Source organism: Lactuca sativa, chromosome 7 (assembly GCF_002870075.4).
Source record: "Lactuca sativa cultivar Salinas chromosome 7, Lsat_Salinas_v11, whole genome shotgun sequence".
NCBI classification, from domain to species: Eukaryota; Viridiplantae; Streptophyta; class Magnoliopsida; order Asterales; family Asteraceae; genus Lactuca; species Lactuca sativa.
Genome location: NC_056629.2, coordinates 206,640,207 through 206,666,646, shown reverse-complemented (window position 1 = coordinate 206,666,646; position 26,440 = coordinate 206,640,207). Strand labels below are relative to the sequence as shown.

The window sequence follows — 26,440 nt, the reverse complement described above, 5'->3', positions numbered from 1 at the left end:
GGGTATATGCAAATTCGTAAGCAAGGACTTGCGCCTTCTACCTTTCTTTTGTGCTCTCAATAAGTTCACATTATATAATTATATAAAACAATTTTAATATATAAAAAACAAAGCAAAACTAAAATATCAAATTACCAAGACACAAAAATTAAGATATAATTCTATCTCGATTAAAAATGTAAAAACTAACTTTCTTTCTCTTCAAATTTGTATCCAAATAACAAAACACCACCATTTGTGTGGAAGATATGAAAGTTTTGGCCAATCAAGTCAAAGTTACTCTTCTTTCAAATACTTTTCTTGGAAAAACTAACAAGAAAATAAACAAACTGGTTCATTTGCAGGTCATTGTCGACGAAGAAAAGTTTTTGTTGCACCAGTGGCGAATCTAGAATAGAATAGTACATGGTTTCTAATTAAGTGAAATCGAAAAATCTAAAAAGTAAACAATCCATGTGATGAATCGGGTCGGGTCAAACTAGTAAAAACCAGTCCACCTGGCCCCTAAAACTAGATTTTTGTAAAAAAAAAAAAACATTTATTTTGCACGACTAAATCTCTTTTTTTATTAAAGAGTTCATTTGCAATAATTATTTTTAGAACCAATAATACGGAATGAGTTGTGTTGCTTTTCAACTTTTATTATAACCATCCACCATCCATTTTATAATATCAAATAATTACATCTCTTTCTTTTCATCTCCTATATGGGATAAGTTTTAATAAATATTAACTATTTGTTTTGTAAATTTAAATATAAATCCACCACCATTTTTTTCATTTATTTGTCTTTTTATCTTGTCAAAAATAATGTAAGGTAAGTCATATTTTTTCTTAAGATGGTTCGTAAATTTTATTCAATATAATTAATATTTAAAACTAAAAAAATAGTTAGGTCCTAAGACCCACCTTTGTTATATGTAGATCCACCCTTGTGTTGCACACCTTTTCTTGATGAGAAGTGGCCTCAACATGAATCTTTTCTTTGTCGACCATGACTTGCAAACAAACCGACCTCTTTATGTTTTCATGTGGATATTGGATGTTTCATATATAGACTCGGTGGAATCCGGGTTTGGGGAGGTTGTTTCTTTCATATATATATATATATATATATATATATATATATATATATATATATATATATATATATATATATATATATATATATATATATATATATATATATATGTTTAATGCCATAAACTCTTAGTTATTTTGAAAATAAAAGAAAACACCTGGGGTTGTTGCTTGGTAGCACATCAAGGACGGATCTTAATCGATGTTTTATTATTTATCGATTTTGAGAACATCAAGGGTGGATTGTTGTTTCTTAGTTGTGGCCTTTGAGGAAAAAAGTGTATATGAACAATGCAATCTGGGCGGATGTTTAAAGATTGTGTATAAAGTTGGCAAATCAAGTAGTTTTATCAATATAAGCTTTTTTATTTTTTGATCAACAAAAAAACATCAAATCAAAGAGTGTACAAAAAGATAATTATATTTAGTAATAGAGTAACCATTTATAATTCATCATTTATACTTTTATTTACATTTTATAAAAATCATAAGTACAAGTTTACCAACTGTTTAAAAAGATAAATATATCCCAACTTCAACAAAATAACACCGACTTGTACTTTCATGTTTTTTTTTTGTCAATTAAATGTTGTAAATGAACAATCTCATTGTAACCCTTAAATACTTTGATCCTTCCATTTGTTTTTCCAGAGAGATGACTATTAACAACATCCTACAATTTGTTCAAAGATTAATAAAACATATGGTTGGTTAACATGAGATAATTGATTGGTGCATAAATTGTAAAAAAGATGAAACATTGTTACATTATTTAAGCAATTAACCCAAAACTATCAATTCCAACTCATTTCCCTAAAAGGTGGGAAATCCTTGGGGTCAAATAGACATAAATAGATGACGACAATAGGAGCTTATTAGAGAGTTTTTGGGTCAAATAACCATTGTCATCATAATATAAGTTTGCTTGTGAATTTACAAAGCTCTTCATAATTTTGATTATATATTATTCTTTAAAACAAGGTTGAATGTGTAACTTTTGCATCTATGATCACGAATAGTAGATGAAAAAGGCAATAAATGGGGTACCAGAAAGGGAACTAAAGTGATATAGAATTGATGAGAATAGTGTTGAAAAAAGTAGATTAAGGAGGTTTGAAGATTTAAGATTACTACTGAAGCGAGGGGGAGATACAGAGAGATTGAAGGTAGTTGTTTTCTTTCCTTAAGGCATCAAGATCTGCCTGTAGTTTGTCGATATTTAAAGTTCGTGAAGCAATACTCGAAAGCTTAGTTTCAAGGTCTGTCATTTCTCTACGAGCTCTGTCAGTTGCAAGGATCTTTTCAGATATTTCTTCAAAACTCTCATGGATACCTGTCACCAAAATGTGTGCTTCTTCCCCCACTTGATCCTTCTTTGCTTCCCTACAAAAACAACTACATACATTTCACCTTCCATATTCATATCAGTAAAAAGTTTTCTCTTGCAATTTTGGTCCTTATCTGAGGTTCTTGTACATTTTTGGTCCATGTTAAAAGTAAAATGATTACTTATGGTTCCTGAGTATAGCTGATATTTTCAATTTTGGTCCCCAAAAATAGTCATTATACTTGGAATAGGGACCAAAAACATTAAAAATAAAAAAACCCTCAAATAAGTACAAGGCTTGCAAGAAGAAACTTTTTAGGACAAAAGTTGGAAATTTGACAATACTCAGGAACCAAAAAATCTAATTTACAATAATAAATAATTAATTAATTATAAGTTTATAACATATGATTACCTGAGTAGTGTCTCATCCACCACAGCGTAAGTTCGATGCAGGCGTTCTTGAATGATGTTACTTTCCAACTGAAGCTCTCGGGTCTCTTTTAAGATCCGTTCTATGTCAATCTCCTGTTTCCTGCTGTTTTTTGTGATCTCTTTTATCCGTTCAATGTAAGATCTCCTTGTTGCCAATTTCGCTACTTTCTCAACTTCTCTTGACACCTTGGAAATTTCCTCTTCCCTAGGTGTTACAACAATATTAGTAAATTACATTTTTCGTCCCTGAAGATAGCTTGTTATTTCAATTTTGGTCACAGAAAGTTTGCTTTCCAATTTTGGTCCTTATTTGAGGTTTTTGTGCATTATTTCAAGTAAAATTATATAATAGGGTCCAAAATTGAAAAAAATCAGCAATACACAGGCACCAAAATAGTAATATTACTTGGAACAGCAATAAAATGAAGGATACAATAACCTCAATTAATCACCAAATTTTCAAGAGAACTTTTTGGAACCAAAATGGGAAAAAAAAACTATATCCAGGGACCAAAATTAGTAATTTGAGTTGGAATAGGTACCAAAAACCTTACAAGAATCTCAAATAAGGAACAAAATTGTACAAGAACTTTTTGGGACCAAAATTGAAAAAAATAAAATCAGCTATACCTAGGGACCAAAAATATGATTTAATCTAACAAAATATCAAGAGTGCTCAGAAAGGCCTTTTGAGAATTTCATACAAACAAGCACAAGCACTGTAGTGGATGTTACTTTACCTCTGCTTTGTTTCAAACAATATGGACTCCAGGTCTTGAGACTCTGGCTGATTTGCACATAGTGCTTCTTCAAGATTTCTTTTTTTATCTTCTAAAGGCTTTATGATGGCTTTCCTGTAGTAGATAAACACTCTATTATAATAAAATCAAGATCATCATGAGAAACAACAGTGTTTTTCTGTTACCATTTTGACTCCAGTTTTGCAAGATTGTTTTTCCTGGCGTCTATTTGCTCATTTAGCTGTGTAATGTGTGAATCGATGTGTTGTTCATCACAAGCCATTTCCACTGCTGCTTTCAACAAATCATGAGCTCCAAAATCTTCTTCAGGATACTGAATTGAATTTGACACCGCTTCTTCAGTTCTCAGTTTTACGCCTTCGAATTTGGTATGCAAATCTTGTTCCTCATCATTGGATGATCTTTCTGATTTTTCATCATTTATCATTGCTTTTGCATTATTATCCTTTGTGTTTAATAATACTGCAGTTGTAGATGATTCAGAGAGCTTCCCAACCAAAAATCTTATCAACCTATACATGTCTTCTTCGGATGGATACAGGAACTGCCGTAAGCAAGAGATATATTCTCTTTCTAAGAATATTTCAGAACAATAATTATATAATATACTTATCTACTTTCATTAATAACATCATTATAAACTAGAAAACCATATGAGAATACATCCATACTCAAATTTGGGCGTCTCTATCTCTAGTATCAACAGGTTACTTTTCTGCCTATTATTCCACATGGTTTACAGAATCAACAATCATATATAGTAAGGGTACATGTATATTATAGTCACGACACCAATGATTGAATTATTACACTGAATCTTAAAAGGGAGGTACATTTTCATTTTCACCTTTAGGATAACACTAACAGCTTCTATGATGCAAATTTATATGAAATTTTCACAAATTAATTCTAGAATTTTCTGGAAGTCGTTGACTAGTTCTAACGAGCAGTTAACTATGAATTTCTTGGCATTGTATATTAATTTTGAAGTCGACGTCAAAATATAATTTGTAAAATTTTTCTCACAAGTCACAAGGGAAAAAAAATAGGAATACTGCCTCTAGGGATCTCTTTCAAACGGAACCACTCACAAAACTTGAATTAGTACGTAAAACATTGAATAGATCCAACACAACAATAAATAAGAGAAAAAAACGAGTATTCAAAATGCATCCAGTAACAAAAAGTCAAAGAGCAGATGAGCTTATAGTTAGCTGCTGAGAGGATAGATAAGAGAATAGAATAGTACCTTATGGAAGCTCATGTCGCCGATGTAACCTAGGTCTTTGACGGATGAGGCAAGATCGGTGCAGATTTTAAAACGATCGACCATAGAATCCGGCAAAGTGATCGGAAAGGATTCCGAGCTCGAAATTATACGAAGAGAATGAGCACAGATCGACACCAACGCTTCCGGTGTTAGATCTCCAACTGACAAAGCCTCCCGCGGAATCGCAACCCCAGCGTTCGCCAGCGATTTCAACAAAATCTCTTGCGATTCTTCCATATCTCTCCACTCAGAGGCAGATTACGATTACACACTCAACAATCCAGGAATCATCTTGTTTCCATCATCACTCTATGTTATTGACTTATTCTGACCTATTTGCCCAACTACATTGTTTTTACGATTCAATATTGTCAACTCTAACCCCTCTACTTTTTCTCCTACTTTTTTTTGGGCGAAAAAACAAAATTATATTGAGTTCTTGACACGTTGGAGAGTGCTGTCAAGGTCTTCAAATGATTAGGCCGGAGGGTGTGGTGCGGTTTCAGGGAGTGCCATTTTGCCACATAAGCAGCAAACATCTGGGTGCGGTTTGGTACGGTTCAAACCGCATTGCGGCAAAAAATGACGCGACTTGTGATTGGATGTAGATAATTTGACTGTTTTGTGATTGGGTGGGTAGAAATTAAAGTTTTTATTTATTTAAAAAAAAATAAAAATAAAATGTGGCAACACTCCTTGGGTGTGGCAAGAAACCGCACTTTTGTGGTAAAAATGACGTGGCGCTTGGCAACGAAGGGAGTGTGGTTTCGGTGGCACCACTCCTTCCAGCCTTAGAGCACCACCACTCCCTCCACCATCACTCGCCACTACCACTATACTGATGAATGTCACATCATCACTATAAGGGAGGAGGGAGTCGTTCCCTCCCAACCCACCGAAACCACTGCCACATCAATTTTTCTCTTTTATTTTTTTTCATCTTTCCGAACCCACAACACACGGAAATCCTATCTTTTTGAACCCACTCAGTTAAAAAAAATACAAAACAACTAAGGTATAAGTTTTAAAACACATGGTACAAGAGAAAATAAGAAAAAGAAAGTAGAGAGAGATGATGATGTGGGTTAGTGAAACCAATCAACCCATTTATTGAAGCGAGAATGGTACCGCCGATAACTCTATTGCTAATTAAGATTTTACATTTGATCGTTTTGTATTTTTTTTAATTGAATGAGTTCAAAAAGATAGGATTTCTGTGTGTTGTGGGTTTGGAAAGATGAAGAAAAATAAAAGAGAAAAATTGATGTGGCAGTGAGTTTGGTGGGTTGGAAGGGAACGACTCCCTCCTCTCTGATACCTATTATTAACCATGAGATACATATCACAATACAATTTTTATTTTTTATTTTTAAATAATATATACATATATTATTGTAGAGAGAAAAGAGAAAGTTAAAGAGAGATAGAAAGAGAAAGAATGTAATTGGATGTGATGATTCTAGGTATATACCACAATTTACCATGACCACTACTAACAACTAAGTACATGGATGGGGTTTGTGGTTATTGGTCGTTGCCACCTAGACCACGAAAGACTTCGTGGTATGCATATCTTATGGCCTTATAATATATAAATGAAATTTACAAAACTTATTTTATTTCTTTTATATATATATATATATATATATATATATATATATATATATATATATATATATATATATATTCAAATAAGAACCCAAAAAAAACTAAGAAACATTTTTAAATAATTTGATTAAAGACAAATCCAACCTTCATTAATTTTAAATATAATATATTCTTTACTTTTTCCCTTTACAGAAGGTGCTACGATACAAACAAAAAGCATTAATGTTTTGATTTAATTGTTTTATAATTATACATATAAACTTTTTTTTTTACAAAAAACATAAAAGTAAAATATTTATAGTTTAAAATATCATGTAAAAGTTTTGTCTACCGGGTAAAGGTTTGAATTAAGTATCTTTTTAAAATTCTAAAAAATATATATAGGTGTAGCCTAATGTCAGCTTTTTTTTGAAGCCCAGTACTATGAGATTTGAATTAAGTATCTTTTTAAAATTCTAAACAAATCATATCTACTCTTTTTATTTTTATTTTATTGTAGGGCTTTCTTTAGAAAATAAAAGTCAAACAAAATTTTTTTCTATTTATTTTATACTTTCTCTGTTAGCACGAGAAAAATAATCTCTACTCTAATAAAAAAATAGTTTTATAGACACGTTTCCTTTTTCTACGACAACAATTTTTATTTTTTCCGCTCATTTCTTTTGCCAATCAAATACCCAATCTACCATTTTCCCTTTCATTATCAACTCCATTAACAACTTGGAAAAAGACGATTTGTAACATTAAGAACGAGAAATCAACTTCAAATTAAATTCAAATCAACGAAAGTCTCGGCCATATCAACGTTATACATTCTAAGTAAAAGGCTATGACTACAAATCACGGACCGGTTCAATTTTTGCTTATAATTTTTCCCTCAATTAAATCATTCTCTACTGCACAAACATTTAAATTGAATAGATTTTTCAAAATTTGTTCGATCTAACTTGATTGAGCATATCCCAACATTTGAGGAACATAATTGATCCCTGAATATCACTATCTATAGGATTGAGAATCCGATTCCATATATTTATTTGCTCTTCTTGTTCACTTCATTGTTTGCGCATCCTCCCATAACCGGTAGTTTTTTTTTTTTTTTTTTTTTAACTTTGTTTGGTTATTTTCTTTCGGATATTATGCAATTTTCTTTTGTGAACTATAAAATCGATTTTATGTGTGTATGAGTTGTGTTTGTGCTAATGGATAATCTATTGAAGTGGTCATCCCTCAATTGTCTACAAAAATTGATAACAGAAGTTGAGATCATTAATTCATTGTTTGATCTGTTGATTACCGTAATTGTGATTCAGTTAACCTCCTATTAGTACTTTATTGAAGATCCAAGAAGAGTTAGAAACAGAGATGGCTCCTGAAAACGTTGGAATTCTCGCCATGGAAATCTACTTCCCTCCTACTTGTATCAAACAGGTACAATTTGTTCTACTTTTGTTTTTTACGTTAATGATTTATACATAGTATGCTTGTACGGTACAACTAAAAGTTCGTGTTCTTCGAGTTGATTGAGTTCGTTCTTCTATAACTGTTGTTTTCATGAATAGCTATGAATCCGTATTGCTATGGGAAAAATTATTGTTTTTTTAGATTTATGCAAAAAGTAACACATTTTGGGATACACGAAGTTCCGTTTCACTACAAATTAATTGGTGATGAGTGAAGATTGGCAGTTTAATTGGATATATGTAATCAATTTATCAAATATAATATTTTGAGCTCATGAATATTGTTAGACATATGCAACCATTGTTAGTATTTTTTTTTTCTGCAACCACCAAAGCATGGTTTAAAGTTTCATTGAATCTATTGAAGAAATGTGCATACTTTGATATCATAAGATCAATTTTATCACTAGGAAAACTTACCGGCTGAAGAAATATGCGTACTCTTGAGTTTAGTTTTGTATTTTTAAGTTAGACTCAATAGGAAGAGTACGTAGGGGTTATTTCTTTTTTACTTGATGAATATTTATATCTGTAAGTTTTTACTCCTACGAAAACTTATTTTAGTTTATATGAGATTTATGAAAATTGATCTTATCTATTAGTACTTGCCGAATAGTTTACATAAGTTTTTGCTAAAAGAAGATTATAGCCTAGAAAAAAATCCAATATCTTGCCTGGTAAAACCTATTTTGTCTTGAAGAACAAAAGACGAGTTCAAGAAAATTGCAAGTGGTGTACCTTGAACTACATGTTTTTATTTCAAACACCAATGTTTCCATTTGTTTGATACGGTTGTTTGATGTTATATATTTTTGTGATCCTTTCATTGATAGGAACTGCATAAGTTTACAAATAAAAGAAAATCCAAGATTGAAAAGAAATCACTAGGTTCTTTTCACAGGTAGCCTCATTTCTTCTTTATTTTCTTTGTTGTCATTCAATGTAATGCTATCTATCAATTGGTGTATGCCTTGAATTTAGTTTTGTTCTTAAGTGGGTTTGACTTCAAATGATGTTAGTATAGTTTAGTATTAAAATTTATAATCTTCTAAATTGTTAGTTCGTTGTTCTTTTTATCTAGCGACATATCATCAAATGTAATTAAACTTATCTTCTACAATAGTACCTAGTACTTGTAAGTAGTCTGAATGACTATATGTTTAATATGTTTAGTTTGGTAATAATCAATTATAATTTTATGTTTACTTATGTTGATGTTAGTTTTATTTCTAACATGCTATCTAAAAAAAACTGATTTTTAGTTTATTGTTTTTAGTTTGTTATTTTATATGTTTTATTTACGTAAGTGGTAATACAACTAATAAATTATGATAATGTTTTCATGTTTGATGTGCACCAAGTGTTCATGTTGTGTTCGAGATTAGATAAGCATACGACATTTGGAAAGAATTCCATTCTATCACAAGTTGTAATGTTTTTTTTCCTCATGTGGAGGAAGATACCAAGGCACAAACTTCCTTGGAAATTGATGAAGTTTATGAAACAAGACTCAATAACAATGTATTTTTATTTCATACATTAAATATCAATATACTATCACTTCCTTGTCCAAATTACCCTCTGTAGGTCTAGGTCGTTCTTAAAATTATCATTTAACTTGCATAATCTCAAGTTTCTATACTGGTCCATTCTTGAAGACTGTCATAGGGAGGTTTTATATAGGGAAAATTGTGGAAATATTATTTTATTGATATAATAGCTTAATAAATCACAGATTTATAATAGCTTAACAAATCACAAATCAATTTTGATATATTGTGTATATGACTATATGCACCTAAATTAAACTATTTTTTATTAATATGTTACCTTTGTGAAATTAAAATTTAACGATAGTATGCACCCGTTCTAACCAAAGTTAGTGTCCCACACAGATTTGTTTCGTTTTTTCTGTAGATAAATAGTTTCAGACAATCATTTAGAGATGCAGTTTATTGGTAAGAAAATGTAAGCATGTTGCCTATATTTAAAAAAAATGTAAGTATGTTGTTGTGATTTACAGATAGCTCTTATTGGTAAAAATATAGTTACTTTGTATTTTTTGGTTTTGGCAATTTTCATATTCTTTTCCAGTATTTATGTTAATTTGTTGTCAAGTTTTGATACACACTCCAACATTCGTTGCTCTTTCATTGATGCTCTTATTGCAAAGTAGAATGCCAATTATTGGTGTCGGTTTTATTATTGTTGCTATTAGCGCATTAGGTAATTTTAAAGCAAATAAACATTTCGTTCTTTTTGCAAGTCCAACAACTCTGACTTTGTCCTTTTTATTAAAAAAAAAAAACTCTTTGTACGTTTAAAATGATGTGTTAGTACTTGTAGTAAAACGGGGGTAATATAGAGGTATGTATAGGTTTTTTATTTGGTCATAAGTAACAATGTACTTGCAAAATACATTGCCATGTTAGTTTTTAATTTCGTTAATTTGATTTTTTTAGTTTTTATAAAATCATGCTACCTTAAACAAATGAAATTATGTTTCTATTTTTGTAAATTCTATTTCTAGAATCTACGTTATTTTAATCTATCATCCGTGTGGTACACGAGTTTTTAACCTAGTTTGAATATATTTCTTTCCTAAAAGCAACAGTTGCCGTATTCATTGTTTTTCTAACTTATATACATAAAACTCTTGTTTACTATTACAATTATTTTTTTACGACAAAAACATCTTAGAAAATAGAATTTAGAATTTAGAATGTTATTTTCACAATTAATTCACTCGTTCACAATTTGACATAAAAATTTATACAAAATTCACAATTTTAATAAAGCAAATTTATAGTTTAATTCATAAAATTTACAGCTTAATATATTTTATTCACAAATAATTAACATTATATTCACAACTTAATACATACAATTTACAATTTTGCTTCCTCATAACACCATCGAATCTAAAATTCATACCATGCCACAAAAATCATATTTAGATTAAAAAAAACAGGAATTCACAATTTATAGCATTGATTTATCATAATTCACAGTTTAAAATATTAGTTCACACACCTATTCACAGCTTAAAAGACTAGACATCCATTCACAACTTAATTGAATAATTAAAATACTCATTCACATCTTAAAACATACATTATTTTCATCAAGACATTTTTTTGAACACCTTGTGTGCCTACTGTTTTCAGAAATCAAAGAGAAATAAAGCAAAGAAAGGAGGTGGCGGTGGTGGAACCACCACCGGTCACCTACAGAAGGTGACTTCTCGTTACAAAAATAACCATATCTTATCATTAAACATCAGAAGGCGGTGGAATAACCAATAGTCACTAGGAGAAGACACATTTTTGTTATTTCTCATCAGATCTGACCACAATAATACTTTTTTGGATTTAGTTATTAGAGTTTTCTTCAGTGAAGTCAGTTGAAGGAAAAATTTGATGAAACATGAACCACAGGTCCGGAAGAAAGCGTAGACGAACTAGATCTGAAGGGAAATGTTGATACTCACCTTAACTTCATAGATCTACAGTAGAAAGTCGTAGATCTGAAACTGATCGGAGCTTGTATATATATTGATGGTGGTTCGTTGGTGGGAGGAGACGGAGGAGGTTATGGTGCGGCAGTTAACGATGGATCTGAAGCGGAAACACTATGGTGAGGTCGTTTTTAATGTTGGTTCCTGATCTGAAGCGAAGAAATGTTTCTAGCTCCATATTTTGGCAAAAGTTGTAGGGCTGATGACAACGTCGGTAGGTAGCATCGACGGTAGTCGGAGGTGGAGGTAGGTGGCGTAGGTGGTTTTAGGCTTTGTGTTGGTGAAAGAGTTTGATTGGGTTTTGATTGTGGAAGAGTTTGATTGAGTTTTGAGAGAGTATTTTGTAAAAAAGCGTTTGAAAGTTTTTGAAATATAATCAAACTTAAATATTTTAATATTAAAAATGAAAATTACCATTATGTTTTTGTTAGCTTTTTTCTAATTATCAAAACTTTTAAAAAAAAAATAGTAGAATAGACAAAAGTATTCCTAATAATAAAGTAAAAATAAATGGTTCTTAGTTCTTAACATTTTATGGTTCTCATTTGAACTTTTACTTATATATATATATATATATATATATATATATATATATATATATATATATATATATATATATATATATATATAACATCAGCATAATTACATTTTTTTATTCATAATAGCAAACTTAATTTTCTATAGCGTTAATAGCATTATGTTATCAACCATACTAAAAAATTTCACAAGTTTCATGTTATATTGACAAAAATTAAAGTAATAAATAAAACAAGGTTAAAGTCATAAATGAACTTTGAGAAAAATAGATTGTTAGTCGTTTATAAAATTAACCCTACAAAATAAAGTACTTTACCTACTATGTTATTTCCCTCCATTTTGCCCAAAAAAAAAATTACATTTGTGAAGATCATGTTCTTGACATGATGAAGTTTAAGTGTAGTTGGTCGATTGGTGCGCCAAGGGTGTGTTACAACTACAAATTTGCAAATCTTTTTGCAGCTAAAAATTGTTGGCATGCTGTTCAACAGCGAAATCGAAGAGACTATATTAGGATTGATCTTGTTATGTTTTTAGTTGAAAGAATTTAGATGTACAAACCCCATTAATTAAAGAAGACACTTGGTTGCATAATCCTATCATGGATTCCGGGAGCCAAGATGAAATCGAGGATTTGTCATCTTTATCTCCTCCTCCAGTGGGTCCCATGCACATAACAGGCAATAATGGGTTTGTTCATAACTTGGATTTGATGGCTGCTCAGACTTACCTTAGAAACAGATCAAGCTCTCAGATCGATATCCAAGATGACGCCTCCCCTATCAAAGATCGTCCACTTCCCATTTTCCTAAAGGTGAACTTCTTTAACACTAACACTTATAATTTGTTATGATCAGATATGTGAAGGTGGTTGTTATTGTAAATGCAGTTTGAAGATATAGAGTTTAAGGTGAAAGTGAGCAAGGCGACACCTGGGAATCCAGTGAAGGCGGTGATGTCGAAGGTGGTTTTGCAGGGGAAGAGTGAAGAAGAAAACAATTATAAGCAGATATTGAAAGGTATAACTGGAAGCCTTGGCCCCGGTGAAATCCTTGCTTTGATGGGTCCTTCTGGTAGTGGAAAAACAACGCTATTAAAGGTGATAGGTGGGAGATTAGGAGAAAACGTCAAGGGAACTGTCACTTATAATGATGTTCCCTACAGCCCAGCTCTTAAAAGAAGGTGTTACCTATTATTCACTAACTTATTCAACACGACTTTTAAAAAAAATTAATAAAAAATAAGAAATATATATTTTTCCACATCCACAAATTTACATTTTTGGTAGTATAATTGGTTTTACAATTTTAGTTTCAAAAAATTTTCTATTACCCTTTTGGTTCTTGGTTTTGTCTATGATCCAAGTAATTGACTATTTTTGTCCTTGTAACTAATTTTTCCAACTTTGGTAAAAAAAATTAGTCATTTCTTGCAAGGACAAACACCGTAAGAAAAGTTTTTTGGAACCAAAGTTGAAAAAAACATCTATACTTGGGAATCATAAATGTAATTTACTCTAAATATTGTCTATAACTAATTTTTATTATATAAAAAACATTTTATTTCAAAACAAACTAAATCAATTTTATTAAATATGAGAAAAAGTTGAAATAAAATACAAAATTATAGTCGTGTCTATTTGTACAGAAAAAAATTTGAAATAAAATACAAAATTATAAAAGCCTAATTCATCTACTCTAATAAATGAAGGTTTTTTTTGCCACATGTCCCTTTCTCCTTCATTTGGACACATGACATTTTCTAAAATTTTTAAATTTTCTATTTTCCACTTATAATTTTATTGTATTTTTCATTTTATTAAATTAAAATTACACATTTAATATGTAAGGTAATATATATGTAAGGTATTTATTAGAAAGAGTTTATATATGTAATGTATTCAATACATTAAAACCTCATTAATTTTAATAATTCAAAAAATTTCTCATTTTTCTTATAAATTCAAACTTTTTAAATTGTTAAAATTTTATATTTATTTTTTTTAAATAAACCCATGTAATACATGAGTCTCACACCTAGTAATTTATAAAGTTGAAATAAATGCATGATCAATTGTGAGATGGGTTCACTTATTTGGTTTGGTTTGAGGATTGAGATTGTAAAAATTTGTTATATTTTCATTTTATTAAAGAATTAATTTTATCTTATCGGCAAACTACAACATTGGTCATCAATGAATGAATGAAATGAAGATAATCTTAGGCTTTTAGCTATACCCAATATAATAACTCCATTGAAGAAGAAAATTAAAATTTTGATATATGTTTGCTGAGTTTATATACAGGATTGGATTTGTGACACAAGATGACGTGCTCTACCCGCAGTTAACAGTGGAGGAAACTTTGATTTTCGCTGCATTTTTAAGACTTTCGGGCAGCATGAGCCAAAGGCAGAAATACGAAAGAGTGGAGGTGATTCTTAAGGAATTAGGACTTGAAAGGTTGGTTTATACTTCCAATTATATAAATTATTATACCAGCGATTATGAAAAAATAAAAATGGAAGGAATATACATATACATATACATATACATATACATATACGTATTAATGTTTTCCTTACTAGTTAATTTTGTTATCATCTGAAAAATGAATAAAAGATGTCGTAAGACACGAGTAGGAGGAGGATTTATTAGTGGCATTTCGGGGGGTGAAAGGAAACGTACGAGCATAGGATACGAGATCCTCGTTGATCCTTCACTTTTGTTGCTTGATGAACCAACTTCAGGCCTTGATTCAACATCAGCAAATAAACTTATACAGATTCTCAGAGAAAATGCCAAGGTACTAAGACTCTCCATATCGCTTCTTTCAAATTCAATTGCAATGCCACCTTTCAATTTATTGCAAGACACGTTTCAATTTATTGCAAGATACGTTGGATTGGTCTTTCTATATTTGAAAGCCTTTCAAGCACAATTAACAATGATTGCATTTTTTTTTTCATTTTAATATTACACTCTTTTACTTTAAATTTTAGTAACATATATATATATATATATATATATATATATATATATATATATATATATATATATATATATATATATATATATTTTAACTGATCAAGGCTATAAAAAGAAAAATTAACTGTAAATATGATAAACATGCATAACTATGTAAATTTATTATTTTATAATTAAAATATATTATTCTAATTATAAATAATTAAATTTATATTTATTTATTATTGATTAACTATTAATGCTTAATATTTAAGATATATGTTGAAAAATATAAAGTAATTGTTGATATTATCATCATTAAAAGATACTGATGTAAAAGTAATTATAAAAGCTAACATGACATGTTTGAAAGATAAATAATATAGTATAGGAACGTACATTCATGGTCCCAAAAGATTTTTCTTGCAATTTTAGGCTTATTTGAGCTTCTTGGGATATTTGATTTTTGCAATTACAGTCCAAAAGAGTCATTTTACTTAAAAAAGTGACTAAAAACCTCAAATAAAAGCCAAAGTTGCAAGAAAAAACTTTTAGGGACCGACATTGAAAAAATTAGTTATACCGAAGAACGAAAAATGTAATTTATTCTAATATTGGGATGTGTTGTTTTGATTCAGGCAGGGAGGACAATCATCACAACAATCCACCAACCATCAAGTAAAATGTTTCACATGTTTGACAAAATCTTATTGATATCAGAAGGCCATCCTATGTACTATGGAAAGGCAAGAGAATCAATGAGCTATTTTTCATCTCTAAGGTTCATCCCCGATATACCCATGAACCCCGCGGAGTTTTTGCTAGATCTAGCAACCGGTCAAGTAAATGACATTACTGCCCCTGACGATATCGTGACTCCTAAAGGCACTAGTGAATACGAGAAGGCCGTCATCAAAGTAAGACCTCTTTTTCGACTAAATTACGTTGTACAGCTGATCTTTTCAATTTTTGGTCCCTAATGTTTTTGCTTGGAATTGTGTTCTTGTAACGTTTTGTCTCTTTTCCAAATACAATGACTATTTTTGTTCTTCGGAGTTTTGCAATTTTTGTGTAAAAAACGTAGTCGTTTTACTTTGAAAAGGGGGACCAAGGAACGTTGCAAAACAAAAATATATAACTTACCAAATAGTTTTTGCAAGTAGTATGTTCAAAACAGGTATAAAAGTGAACTGGAGACGAAAGAGAAAGAAGCACATCATAGAACAGGGAAGGCACCAGAACATCTTAGATTAGCGATTCAAGTGAAGAAAGATTGGACGATAAGTTGGTGGGATCAGTTTTTGATATTGTTCAAGAGAACATACAGAGAAAGGTGGAGAGATTACTTTGATATGCTAAGAATAGTTCAATCTCTTGGAGTTGCAGTCTTGTTAGGGCTTCTATGGTGGAAATCTAGCTTTGCCACCGAGGCTCACCTTAGAGATCAGGTCAGTTAAAATAGAGTAGATTACATTTTTTTTTTTTTCTTGTAATTTTATAATGACTACTTTTGATCCCAAAAAATAGAAGAAAAATGTAATTTACTCAAAAAGAAGCCACATTTCCCTTTTTTTATGCAGATTGGGTTGTTGTTCTATGTGTGCATTTTCTGGACATCTTCATCGATATTTGGAGCGGTGTATGTGTTCCCATTTGAGAAGTTCTTTCTGGTGAAAGAAAGAAAGGCTGATATGTATAGGCTGAGCGCCTACTATGCGTGCAGCACTTTGTGTGACATGATCGCTCACGTTACTTACCCAACTGTTTTCATGTCCATTCTTTATTTCATGGTTGGATTCAAGAAAACCCTGCAATGCTTCTTCATGACATTGGCAGCAGTCTTATTAATAGCCATAACAAGCCAAGTAAGTTTAAATCTAAAATATACATCCATTTCCATCCCCTTACACAATTTTTAATAACAATTCAGTTTTTTCTAAATCATATAGATTTTCGGTGATAAGACTTAAGAGCATCCACAATAGTACAGCTTTTCTATGATATCTAAGTGCCAACTCAATGTATCTCAACAATAGTTGAGCTTTCTCATCAAAATATATCCACAATAATTGATTTGTACCATGTTATTGTTTTTTTTAGGTTGGTCTATTTTAAAGCTTTTAACAAGAGCTTGCAACTTACGAGGCTTGTAATTTTAAAAGTTCTATTGAGTAAGCGTTGGTTGAAAAAGCTCTCACAATAGGTGAGAAGCTTTTTCAAAAAAAAAAAAAAATGAAAAAGCTGCTATTGACGATACCATTATGTATTTTATTTAAATAAGTATTATGTTTTGAATTACCCATATTAGTTTTTCTTTAAATTAGTTTGAAACATAATAATTGAATTTAATATATTTTATCAACAAATGCACTTTACAAATAATAAACTAATATGCATGAAATTTGAAGTTAAGCAACAAATTGCAGGAAAGTAACTTTCAAGTAAATAGTATAAAAACCATACAATATTTGATGTTTTACTGCTCACAAACACTACATCTTGTGTAAAAAATAGGATTTTGTGATGCCCTAAATGGATCTTTTTTTTTTTTTTTTTTTTTTTTTTTTTTTAATAATCTGAGTAGGGTGCAGGAGAAATGTTTGGTGCTGCAGTGATGAGCATTAGAAGGGCAGGAATGGTTGCTTCTTTAATACTCATGTTGTTTCTTCTAACAGGCGGTTACTATGTTCAGGTATGGACTTAAAATAATATAATAGCCTTGAAAAAAAATCATGGTAACATATATATAAATAATAAAGAGATGAAGGGAGGGCATAAAGGTCATTTTGTGTTAATATATATATATATGTGGTTTTGTTGCAGCATATACCAAAATTTATGCAGTGGATGAAGTACATATCATTCATGTACCATGGATTCAGGCTGCTAATGAAAGTACAGTACTCGGGTGATGATTTATACGAGTGTGAAAGCATCGGGGGATGCAAGTCACTGCAAACTTCACCCTCTTTTGATACAGTCAACTTAAAAGGAGGCTGGAAAGAAGTTTGGATACTGCTAGGAATGGGTCTCGTGTATCGTGTCATGGCTTATATTTGTCTTCGTCAAAAGATTAGCCTAATTAATCTTTGATTAATACCTCAAATAAGATTTCATTAAGCATCCATTACCATTTTGTTGTATGACTAATCACACAAGTTACATATACATCTACTTTCACAAGTGAGAACCCATGTCCTTTATGGGCCTTATAAAATGGATACATATATCTAGTACCTCCCCTCAAGTTTTGGGATACTTCACTTCATTCGGTTCCTAAATTTGTATTTTAAATTAAACATAGAAAATAAATCTCAAACATATGTATTAGGTTGTATACAATATTACAATGCACATATTTAAAACTTAATACTATTAGTTTTAGATTTTAAAGTTAAAACTCAATTGAAAAGCATAAAGATTAGTTATTATAGTTAGGGGTGTGCGCGGTGCGGTTTGGTGCGGTTTAGAGCCAAAACCGCAAACCGCACCGCATATGCGGTTTGAGTTATTTAGAAACCGTCAACCGCACCGCGAACATTCAAAACCGCATTATGCGGTTTACATGCGGTTTGACTAATTATTTACTTTAAATTTAATGATAATACTATCATTGTCATCACTAACAGCTCACTAAGTGGTCATTAAGAAATTTGGTGGTCAAATAATTGTGGTCATTAACTACTTATGAATATACATAAGGTAAGAAAACATAGTGAACATAAAATAATGGTCACTGAATCTTAGTTGAAAATGAATTTGAGACAAAAAAATATGGTAACTGCGTTCAATTTTGAATTAATTAAGATTACATTTTAAAAACTTAAGATAATGTCACTATTTTAGGACATGTCAAAATATTTTCAAATATATATATATATATATATATATATATATATATATATATATATATATATATATATATATATATATATATATATATATATAATCAATTAAAACCATTAATTGATTTTATTAATGCGGTGCGGTTTAAACCGTAATTTTGTAATCGTAAACCGCTAACCGCACCGCATAATGCTGTTTAACAAAAATACAAACTACAAACCGTACTGCGAGTGTTTTAAACCGTGTTATGCGGTGCGGTACGGGCGGTTTATGCGGTTTATTGCACACCCCTAATTATAGTTCACTATAACTTTGACAATATATACGGTAATTGTTTCTTTTTTACTTAATGGGTTATCGTGTTACCCACTTAATCGGACAACTATACATGTTTGTTTATTTTTTACTTGATCCGGATAAAATGACTTAATGTATTGAGCTAAAAAGAAACAATTAAAGATTGTTTTGTATTTTTTTTATACAATATAGTAGATAATATGTAGGGAAAAAAAATCAAATAAAAAAGGCAAGAAAAAAAAAGATATTCAACAAAAATAAAATCATTTTCATAACAAAGTCCTGCTTGATGTTACAAAAAAAAAGTTAACAAACATTAAATAAGTTTTTTAAGATACATAATCTATTTTTAAATCTTTTAAATTTGTAAACTATAGGATAAAATAATATGTAAGATGAGAAAAATATCAACTTAAAAAAAATGAAAGGTAACATATACATGCTTGTTTTAGATAGTTTTATGAGATAATGACAAATCTAACAAATTTTCCTAATTACTTCTCTTCTCACTTAATAGCCAAATTATATATATATATATATATATATATATATATATATATATATATATATATATATATATTTCATTTTTACATATGAAACTATAGGTGAAAAATTCACCTACGGTATGCTCTATAACCTACAGTATCTCAAACCGTAGGTGAAAAAAAACCGGAAACCGTAGGTTTCGGAAGTCACCTACAATGTATAAGTTTTTAATGCGCAATTTGTGTATTAACAACTTGTACACCGTAGGTGACTTACGAAACCTACGGTTTCCGTTTTTTCTTCGTTTTTTACAATTTTTTTAAACTATTGCTAATAGATTTCATACTATACAACAAAAAACAAAAAAATGAAGAATACGAGAAAATACATGGTTGTTGTTTGTAGTCGGAGCCGCCATGGTGAGAGTTTTTCTAGTTTCATAGAATGAAAAATGACCTAAAATGAAAATTCCAACTTTATATATTTTGGGCTAATGGGCTGTTGTCAAAGAGTACATGGATTCTGAAACAATAACCACCGAATGCCTCAAACGGTGGTTCATTTAAAAAGAGGGTTGTGAGTTGTGACCAAACAATAGTTTTCTCCCTAAAATAGTAGTTTTCGCTAATTATGTACGGTTTTGATAGTTATTTTTGGCTAACGGCTAATTTTTGGCTATTAAATGAAAAGTAATTAAGGAAAATAACTAGATTTGTAATTGTCTCTAGTTTTATTACAATCCAACTCGATTATCAAAATCATATGACCCGTTTATTTTGTCGTTTTATTCATGTTGGACACACCTAAGTTTAAATTCTAGATTCGCTGTTGCGGACCACCATATGATAATCGGTTCCGGTTCGGGTTTTTCGGTTCCAATACCCGCAAACCCGGTTTTCACATAACGACCTCCAATTTTCACATCAAAAGTTATGAACCATAAAATGAAACTGTAGCATAGATTCTTGATCATGATTTAAGGGTTGACACTAACACATTTTGGTTTATACGTTGGAGATTAAACAAAAAGTATTTTCTTGATTTGGTTTGTTTGGGGTTAAGGTTTCACAAAAACTCTAAAAGGAATTTGAACATATTACAGGATATAAATTTTGGTTTATACGTTTTTGGGTTTATAAGGGTAGTTTAGTCCACGAACAGGGAAGGAAAGAAAGATTCTTGATCATGGTTTAGTCCTTTTCCAGCAATTTATTCTTGATCATTATGCGAAACTACCCATATAAATTGTTGCAGGATGCAGATTTTGGTTTATACTTTTTTCAGTATTAAATTGTTGCAAGATTGGCGGAATAGTAACTGAAAAAAGCAAAAAAGTGCGTGACGGAGAAATTGGTACAAGATTGAGGATAACTTTACATCCTGGCATAAAGTTATATGGGTTAAAAACTAAGGTTTCACTAAAAGCAAAAAAATTGGGGTTTTGGAAGTCGACGTCGACAAACAGGTGGCACAAGGACTTTGACGATTTTTTTAAAATTAGCGGGACACAAATCTTGGTTTAAAAGTTAAATGCCTTTTAAAATTCAGGTCCTGTAACGGGTAAAAACCAAACCCGGTGGAACCGAAATCCAAAAGAAAGATATAAGTGGAACCGCGAACCAATCCTAACATGTGTAATTCGGTCCGATCCAGTTCTGGTTTCAGTACGGACCGGGTCGGTCCGCTCGGTTATCATGCCCAATATATGTAGCATTTTATCGATAAATATATTACTAGTATTTACCTATTGTTGAAAGAAGCGAAAAAAAATCACCCCCTAAAAGTTGCATGTCTTTCACATGGATTTGCTCTAAAAACAACAAAAGCTTGGATATCAAAATCAATATAATAATAATTTTGTTTTGATTTGATTATCATTAAGTAAATTGTTTTCAAATCTTATCTTTCTAAAGAAAAAAGATGGACCAGACTGTATCGACTTTTCCCCACTCTTACAAGGTATACTAAATTACTTGATGTATGTTTTCCACGAAAATCATCACTTACATATGAACCAAAACAACTTTTAAGATTTTCTCAAGGCTTAAAATGCAATTATTACTTCTTTATCCCCGTTTAGCACGTGTATCGTGCATTTAGAAGTCAAAACTTTCCAACTCATCCTGTTCACTGTAGCTTGGGTCATCTTCACAATATCTGTGTATCACAGATTCCAACTTTAATTTTAAACTATAAAAATGGAGCTGGTGCCTTATTCTGATCCTAACACCAACTCCAACTCCAACTCCTCCACCTCACCGCCGTGGCAAGACATGTCCCGATCAGCCTCCACCCGCCAACCAGATCCATCTCCCGAACCCCAACCTCAGTTACCGCCGGAATCCACCACCAATCCGGATAGGGATGACTCCACTTCTCTCTCCGGCGACTCTCAGGTTCGTCTCGCACTATACATAGCCATGGCACACGCCGGCTTAGTTTTTGCTCTTGTTATTATCTACGGCGTTTCTAAATTACTTGAAGAATATCTCCGCCCGATTCTCTGGGCTGTTCTTTGTTCGATTCCTCTTCGAGGAATTCAGCAATCCTTAGTTTCGTTTTGGTCTGAACCTTTGGAATTAGGTCTTACAGAAACTGTACTAGCTATACCTGTATCCGTGTATAGAGTTTTCATCGGGAGTCTCGTTGAGATTAGAGAATTTTTATATAAACTAATCCTTCGTAAGAAGAAGACAAGAGATGTTGTGAAGCGAAAACGAAGCGGGTTTTCAATTTTATTGAGATGGTTGGTGTCGTTTTGGGTTTTTGTAATGGCTTACGAGCAACTTGGTGTTCTTGGTGCCATCACTTTGTTAGCGTTAGGGTTTATGTTTACATCCAGACATGCGAAATCCACCATGGCTGCTGTTTCTTCCTTTGGAGGTCGTACTTTGAACCATAATCGGCATGCAGCTTTCCTCACCAGCCGGATTTTGAATCAATTGGAGACAATTGTGGCAATCGGATTGATTGTTGGTATGATTGTAGGGTCTCTAACTGGGACCCTGCTTTTCTCCTACAAAATTGGAGTTGAAGGAAAAGATGTGGTTTATTCCATAAAAACCCATGTGGAAAGAAACAATATAGCTGAGAAAATCGGGTTAAAAAAATGGATGGATGACAACAATGTGCCATTAATGGTGGATAAATACAGCACTCAATTTTATGAAACTGTAAATGTACAAATCGATACTTTAGCAATGCAGTATAACGTGACTGAAATCGTTCAAGAAATGAAACATATAATCATACCACGTATTATAAACCCCTCGAATTCATCCACACCTTCAACTGCAATAGCAATCCGAAACCCGTACACAGAAAAGATACAAACTTTGACAAAAAAAGTTGTAAATCGGGAATGGGCAGAGATTTATCCAGAAGTAAACGGATTGTTCAAAGACGCGCGTGTGCGTGTCAATAGGGAAGATATGATCAAGAATGCAAAAGCAATTGCTTTTCAAGGAAAAGATATTCTTCAACGTGTTCTTTCTAGTAGTAAATCCATTGTTGGTGGTAGTACAAAGCTTGTTTTTGTAGTTGTTGAATCCATTGTTTCAGGGGCAGCTGGTATTTTAAATTTTGTGTCCCAATCAATGGTTTTCACAGGGGTTTTGTACTCTTTGATAACATCGGATGCAGGTGGGGTTACTGAACAAGTTATGTACATGATTCCTATTTCAAGATCTGCTAGAACACGAGCTGTGGAGGTTCTTGATAAAGCTATCTCTGGGGTTCTTTTAGCTACAGCTGAGATTGCGTTTTTTCAAGGCTGTCTTACTTGGCTTTTGTTTAGATTATTTAATATTCATTTTTTGTACATGTCCACATTTCTTGCGTTTATCAACCCTTTACTCCCGATATTCCCAAATTTCTTCTCCACAATCCCAGCTGCATTGCAATTGGTTTTAGAAGGGAGATATGTTGTTGCTGTTTGTTTGTCCATTATTCATCTTTTGCTTATGGATTATGGTACTACTGAGATTCAAGAAGACATACCTGGTCATAGTGCTTATCTCACTGGACTTAGCATCATTGGTGGAGTTGCATTATTCCCATCTGCATTGGAGGTAATTAATATTAATAAACAACAATTAGAAATTTAGAATATGCTTCGCGTTAATTTAATATCACTTCTTTACTGTTTGAATTTTGATGATGCAGGGAGCCATAATGGGGCCTTTGATAACAACTGTTGTTATTGCTCTTAAGGATTTGTATGTAGAATATGTTTTGGGTGAACCAAAGAAAGGGAAAAAGGACTAAAGGAGTAGGGATGATTGACGTTTTTATGCAGGAGAATTTTTTTCAAGTGTTTAATTACCCGGAGCAATGTGTCAAGTTCCCTAAAAATTGGTCTTTTGGATGGATTATAGCGTAAAGTTGATGGGTCGCTGTACCTCTTTTGTTAAAAATTGCATTTTATTGCTTGATTCAACTGATTGTCGATATGTTTATAAGAATCTGCTTTTTGCGTTTCATAGCTAAACGATTATTGCTGAAATTCTGAGATTGAAACGAATTGAATATTTGCATTCATTCAGCAATTTTAACCACACTTATCTCAGAAGATAGACATCTTAGAAGTTCCTATCAGAGTCTCGTGTCTACCTACCACCTAATTCATCGATAACATCGACTCCACAACGACCAAATCATCGTATCACAATATGCAAAAATGGAAATAAAATGCTAAATTTGAAATTCAAATAAAGAAACAAATCTAACAATGTAGGTCTGGCACCATTCGTCACATATCCTCACAAAACTTTCTACGATTATTTCTTATGAATAAAATATTTATAGCAGAGGATGCATTCAAAAGATATATGCACGGCATTAAACCCTAAGAAGATCTAAGCATGAATTATATGAAATTAGAACATATAACGAAAACTTAGAGGAATCTTCAGTCAGGATTCAGGTACAATTTTATATAAAAACAAAGAGCGAGACGCTAGTTATTACCTTCTGTCGACGGCGACGCACTTCGACAGGAGATCGTTGGAAAGGAAGGGAGATATAAAAGAATAACTGCTCAGTTTTTTAACAACATGCTAAACCCCTCCTCAAATTAAATTTAAAGCAAGAAGCACTCTCGTGCCCTTGGTTTGCTAAATTGACAAGTCTACTCCTAATGTTTCAAATAGTTTTACGGAAATCAAAGTCTTAATATCTTTGAAAAAGTCTTAATATTTTGGGTCAGTTTACGGTTTAATTCTAACATTTAATTTTCAAACAGAAAAGTCTCGATTATCTAAATGTATATGATAATCTGTCATTTTCTGTTGAAAAAACAATAAAAATTATTTCATTTTATATATAAAACTTTTATGTTAAATTACAATGTACCGATAATAATCAATCATGTTTTGAACTTACAATCATTTTCTCAAGAAACTAAGAATGTATACATAAGCATAGATGATAAGTTTTACCTTTTTATTTATGAATGAGCCAATTCAAATTATGTTGCATCTCTTGGAAAGATGATAACTTTATTGTGGATGTTTGTAGTAAACAAGAACCGAATAGTAAATACTAATCGAAAGAAAGTGGAATCGATGTCAAAGTTGGTATTTGTGACAAATTTCCCTGAATCGATGAATGTAAAAGACATATGGATAGCTTGTGAAGGGTATGGGAAGATTACAGTCATCTAAATTGAATTCAATATCATAGTGTGCTTGTAAAAAGTTTATTCAATATGAAGACAATAAGTAGTACTTCAAGGAGTTGAGGTTAGTTTCAAAAAAAAACTTTATTGTGGAGGATCGTATGGTGTGGACTGAAATAGGACTTCCTTTGTGTGCTTGGTCATCACAGACATTCAAAAAGGTAGTTGTGAGGTGGAGTGAAGTCATGTTTATTAACGATGATTGGGATGAGGATGTTAGTATGGGTTGAGTGTGTATAAAGACGAAGTTAAAACAATTTATTGTTGATATGATTAAGGTGGGTGTGGTGTAACATCCGAATTTCCAGGTATTATGTTTTATCATTTATTTTGAGTAAAAGAGAGGGACTCGACGAGTTGACTCTTAGACTCGTCGAGTAGGATCGCGTGTGCTGAGTGGATTAATGAACGGTCTCGACGACTCGAAAAGGGTGGACTCGACGAGTCCGCGCTGTGAGTTGAAACCCTAAATCCCCTGGGCTCGTACCCTATTTAAAGGACCTTATGGCCCTTAGTTGCGGCTACCTTCGTCCTAGAGAGCACCAAAGCATCCGTGAGCTTTGAGAGAAGGGCCATTGTTCACCATTTCTTGTGTGTTTCAGCAAGAAGGAAGGATGTAGAACAAGCTAAGCGGGTTGAGGAGCTTGGATCCACTTCTATTTGATCAGAGGAAGCTGTTGGAGGTAACAATTTGTGCCATTCTCGTGTTTATAATGATTCTAGTGGAATCTAGGGTTTTCTTTATACCTCTTTAGTTTGAATCTGGAGTATGTGAGGTCCCAAGGCGAAATGGTTCATAGATCTAGACCTTAAGAGGTCCAGAGAGTCCTTTCCACTCTGCCTTATGCCATACCTTTTGAGTTATGAGCCTAGGAGGCCATTTTAGAGGCTATTTCACCAAAAGAAGCTTTGCGTGTGTTGCATGTGTACCAAGATTCGACGTTTACGTAATTATCATGCTTGGGAAGGTCAGATCTATAGGTTAGAGAAGCACATCTGACCTCAGAAGGTCATTTGAGTATGATCATGGAAGCAACTCGCCGAGTTCATAAGTGGACTCGATGAGTCGATTCGGGGTTGCCCCGCGATTCGTGACAGGAGGAACCCGTCGAGTGGAAGGATGACTCGACGAGCCAAGAGAGGCTAGAAGGATTTAGAGGACCCGCATGGA

General features: G+C 32.0%; 2 protein-coding genes and 1 long non-coding RNA gene across 4 annotated transcripts; 1 reads left to right on the top strand and 2 right to left on the bottom strand.

Annotated features, from left to right (window-relative positions):
- Positions 1-1,991: 1,991 nt before the first annotated feature.
- LOC111907976 (uncharacterized) lies at positions 1,992-5,236 on the bottom strand. 2 transcript variants are annotated; one of them, XM_023903794.3, is made up of 5 exons: positions 4,853-5,236; positions 3,768-4,147; positions 3,583-3,696; positions 2,823-3,047; positions 1,992-2,475 (listed from the first exon to the last, which is right to left on the bottom strand). In XM_023903794.3, exons 1-5 carry the CDS (start codon positions 5,108-5,110, stop codon positions 2,211-2,213), a joined length of 1,242 nt encoding a protein of 413 aa, XP_023759562.1. In that variant the 5' UTR covers positions 5,111-5,236; the 3' UTR covers positions 1,992-2,210. The 2 variants fall into 2 exon arrangements, with proteins under 2 accessions (XP_023759562.1, XP_023759563.1); XM_023903795.3 differs by having other exon boundaries at positions 1,992-2,463; positions 4,853-5,227.
- Positions 5,237-12,599: 7,363 nt separating this feature from the next.
- Positions 12,600-18,231, top strand: LOC111907977 (ABC transporter G family member 26). Its single transcript, XM_023903796.2, has 9 exons — positions 12,600-12,812; positions 12,888-13,180; positions 14,304-14,459; positions 14,619-14,802; positions 15,602-15,880; positions 16,127-16,411; positions 16,544-16,828; positions 17,548-17,655; positions 17,787-18,231. Exons 1-9 carry the CDS (start codon positions 12,600-12,602, stop codon positions 18,054-18,056), a joined length of 2,073 nt encoding a protein of 690 aa, XP_023759564.1. The 3' UTR covers positions 18,057-18,231.
- Positions 18,232-21,424: 3,193 nt separating this feature from the next.
- On the bottom strand, positions 21,425-24,710 carry LOC111907980 (uncharacterized). The gene is made up of 2 exons (XR_008225149.1): positions 24,561-24,710; positions 21,425-23,651 (listed from the first exon to the last, which is right to left on the bottom strand). It is a non-coding gene; the product is annotated as an uncharacterized LOC111907980 (long non-coding RNA).
- Between the last annotated feature and the right edge of the window lie 1,730 nt (positions 24,711-26,440).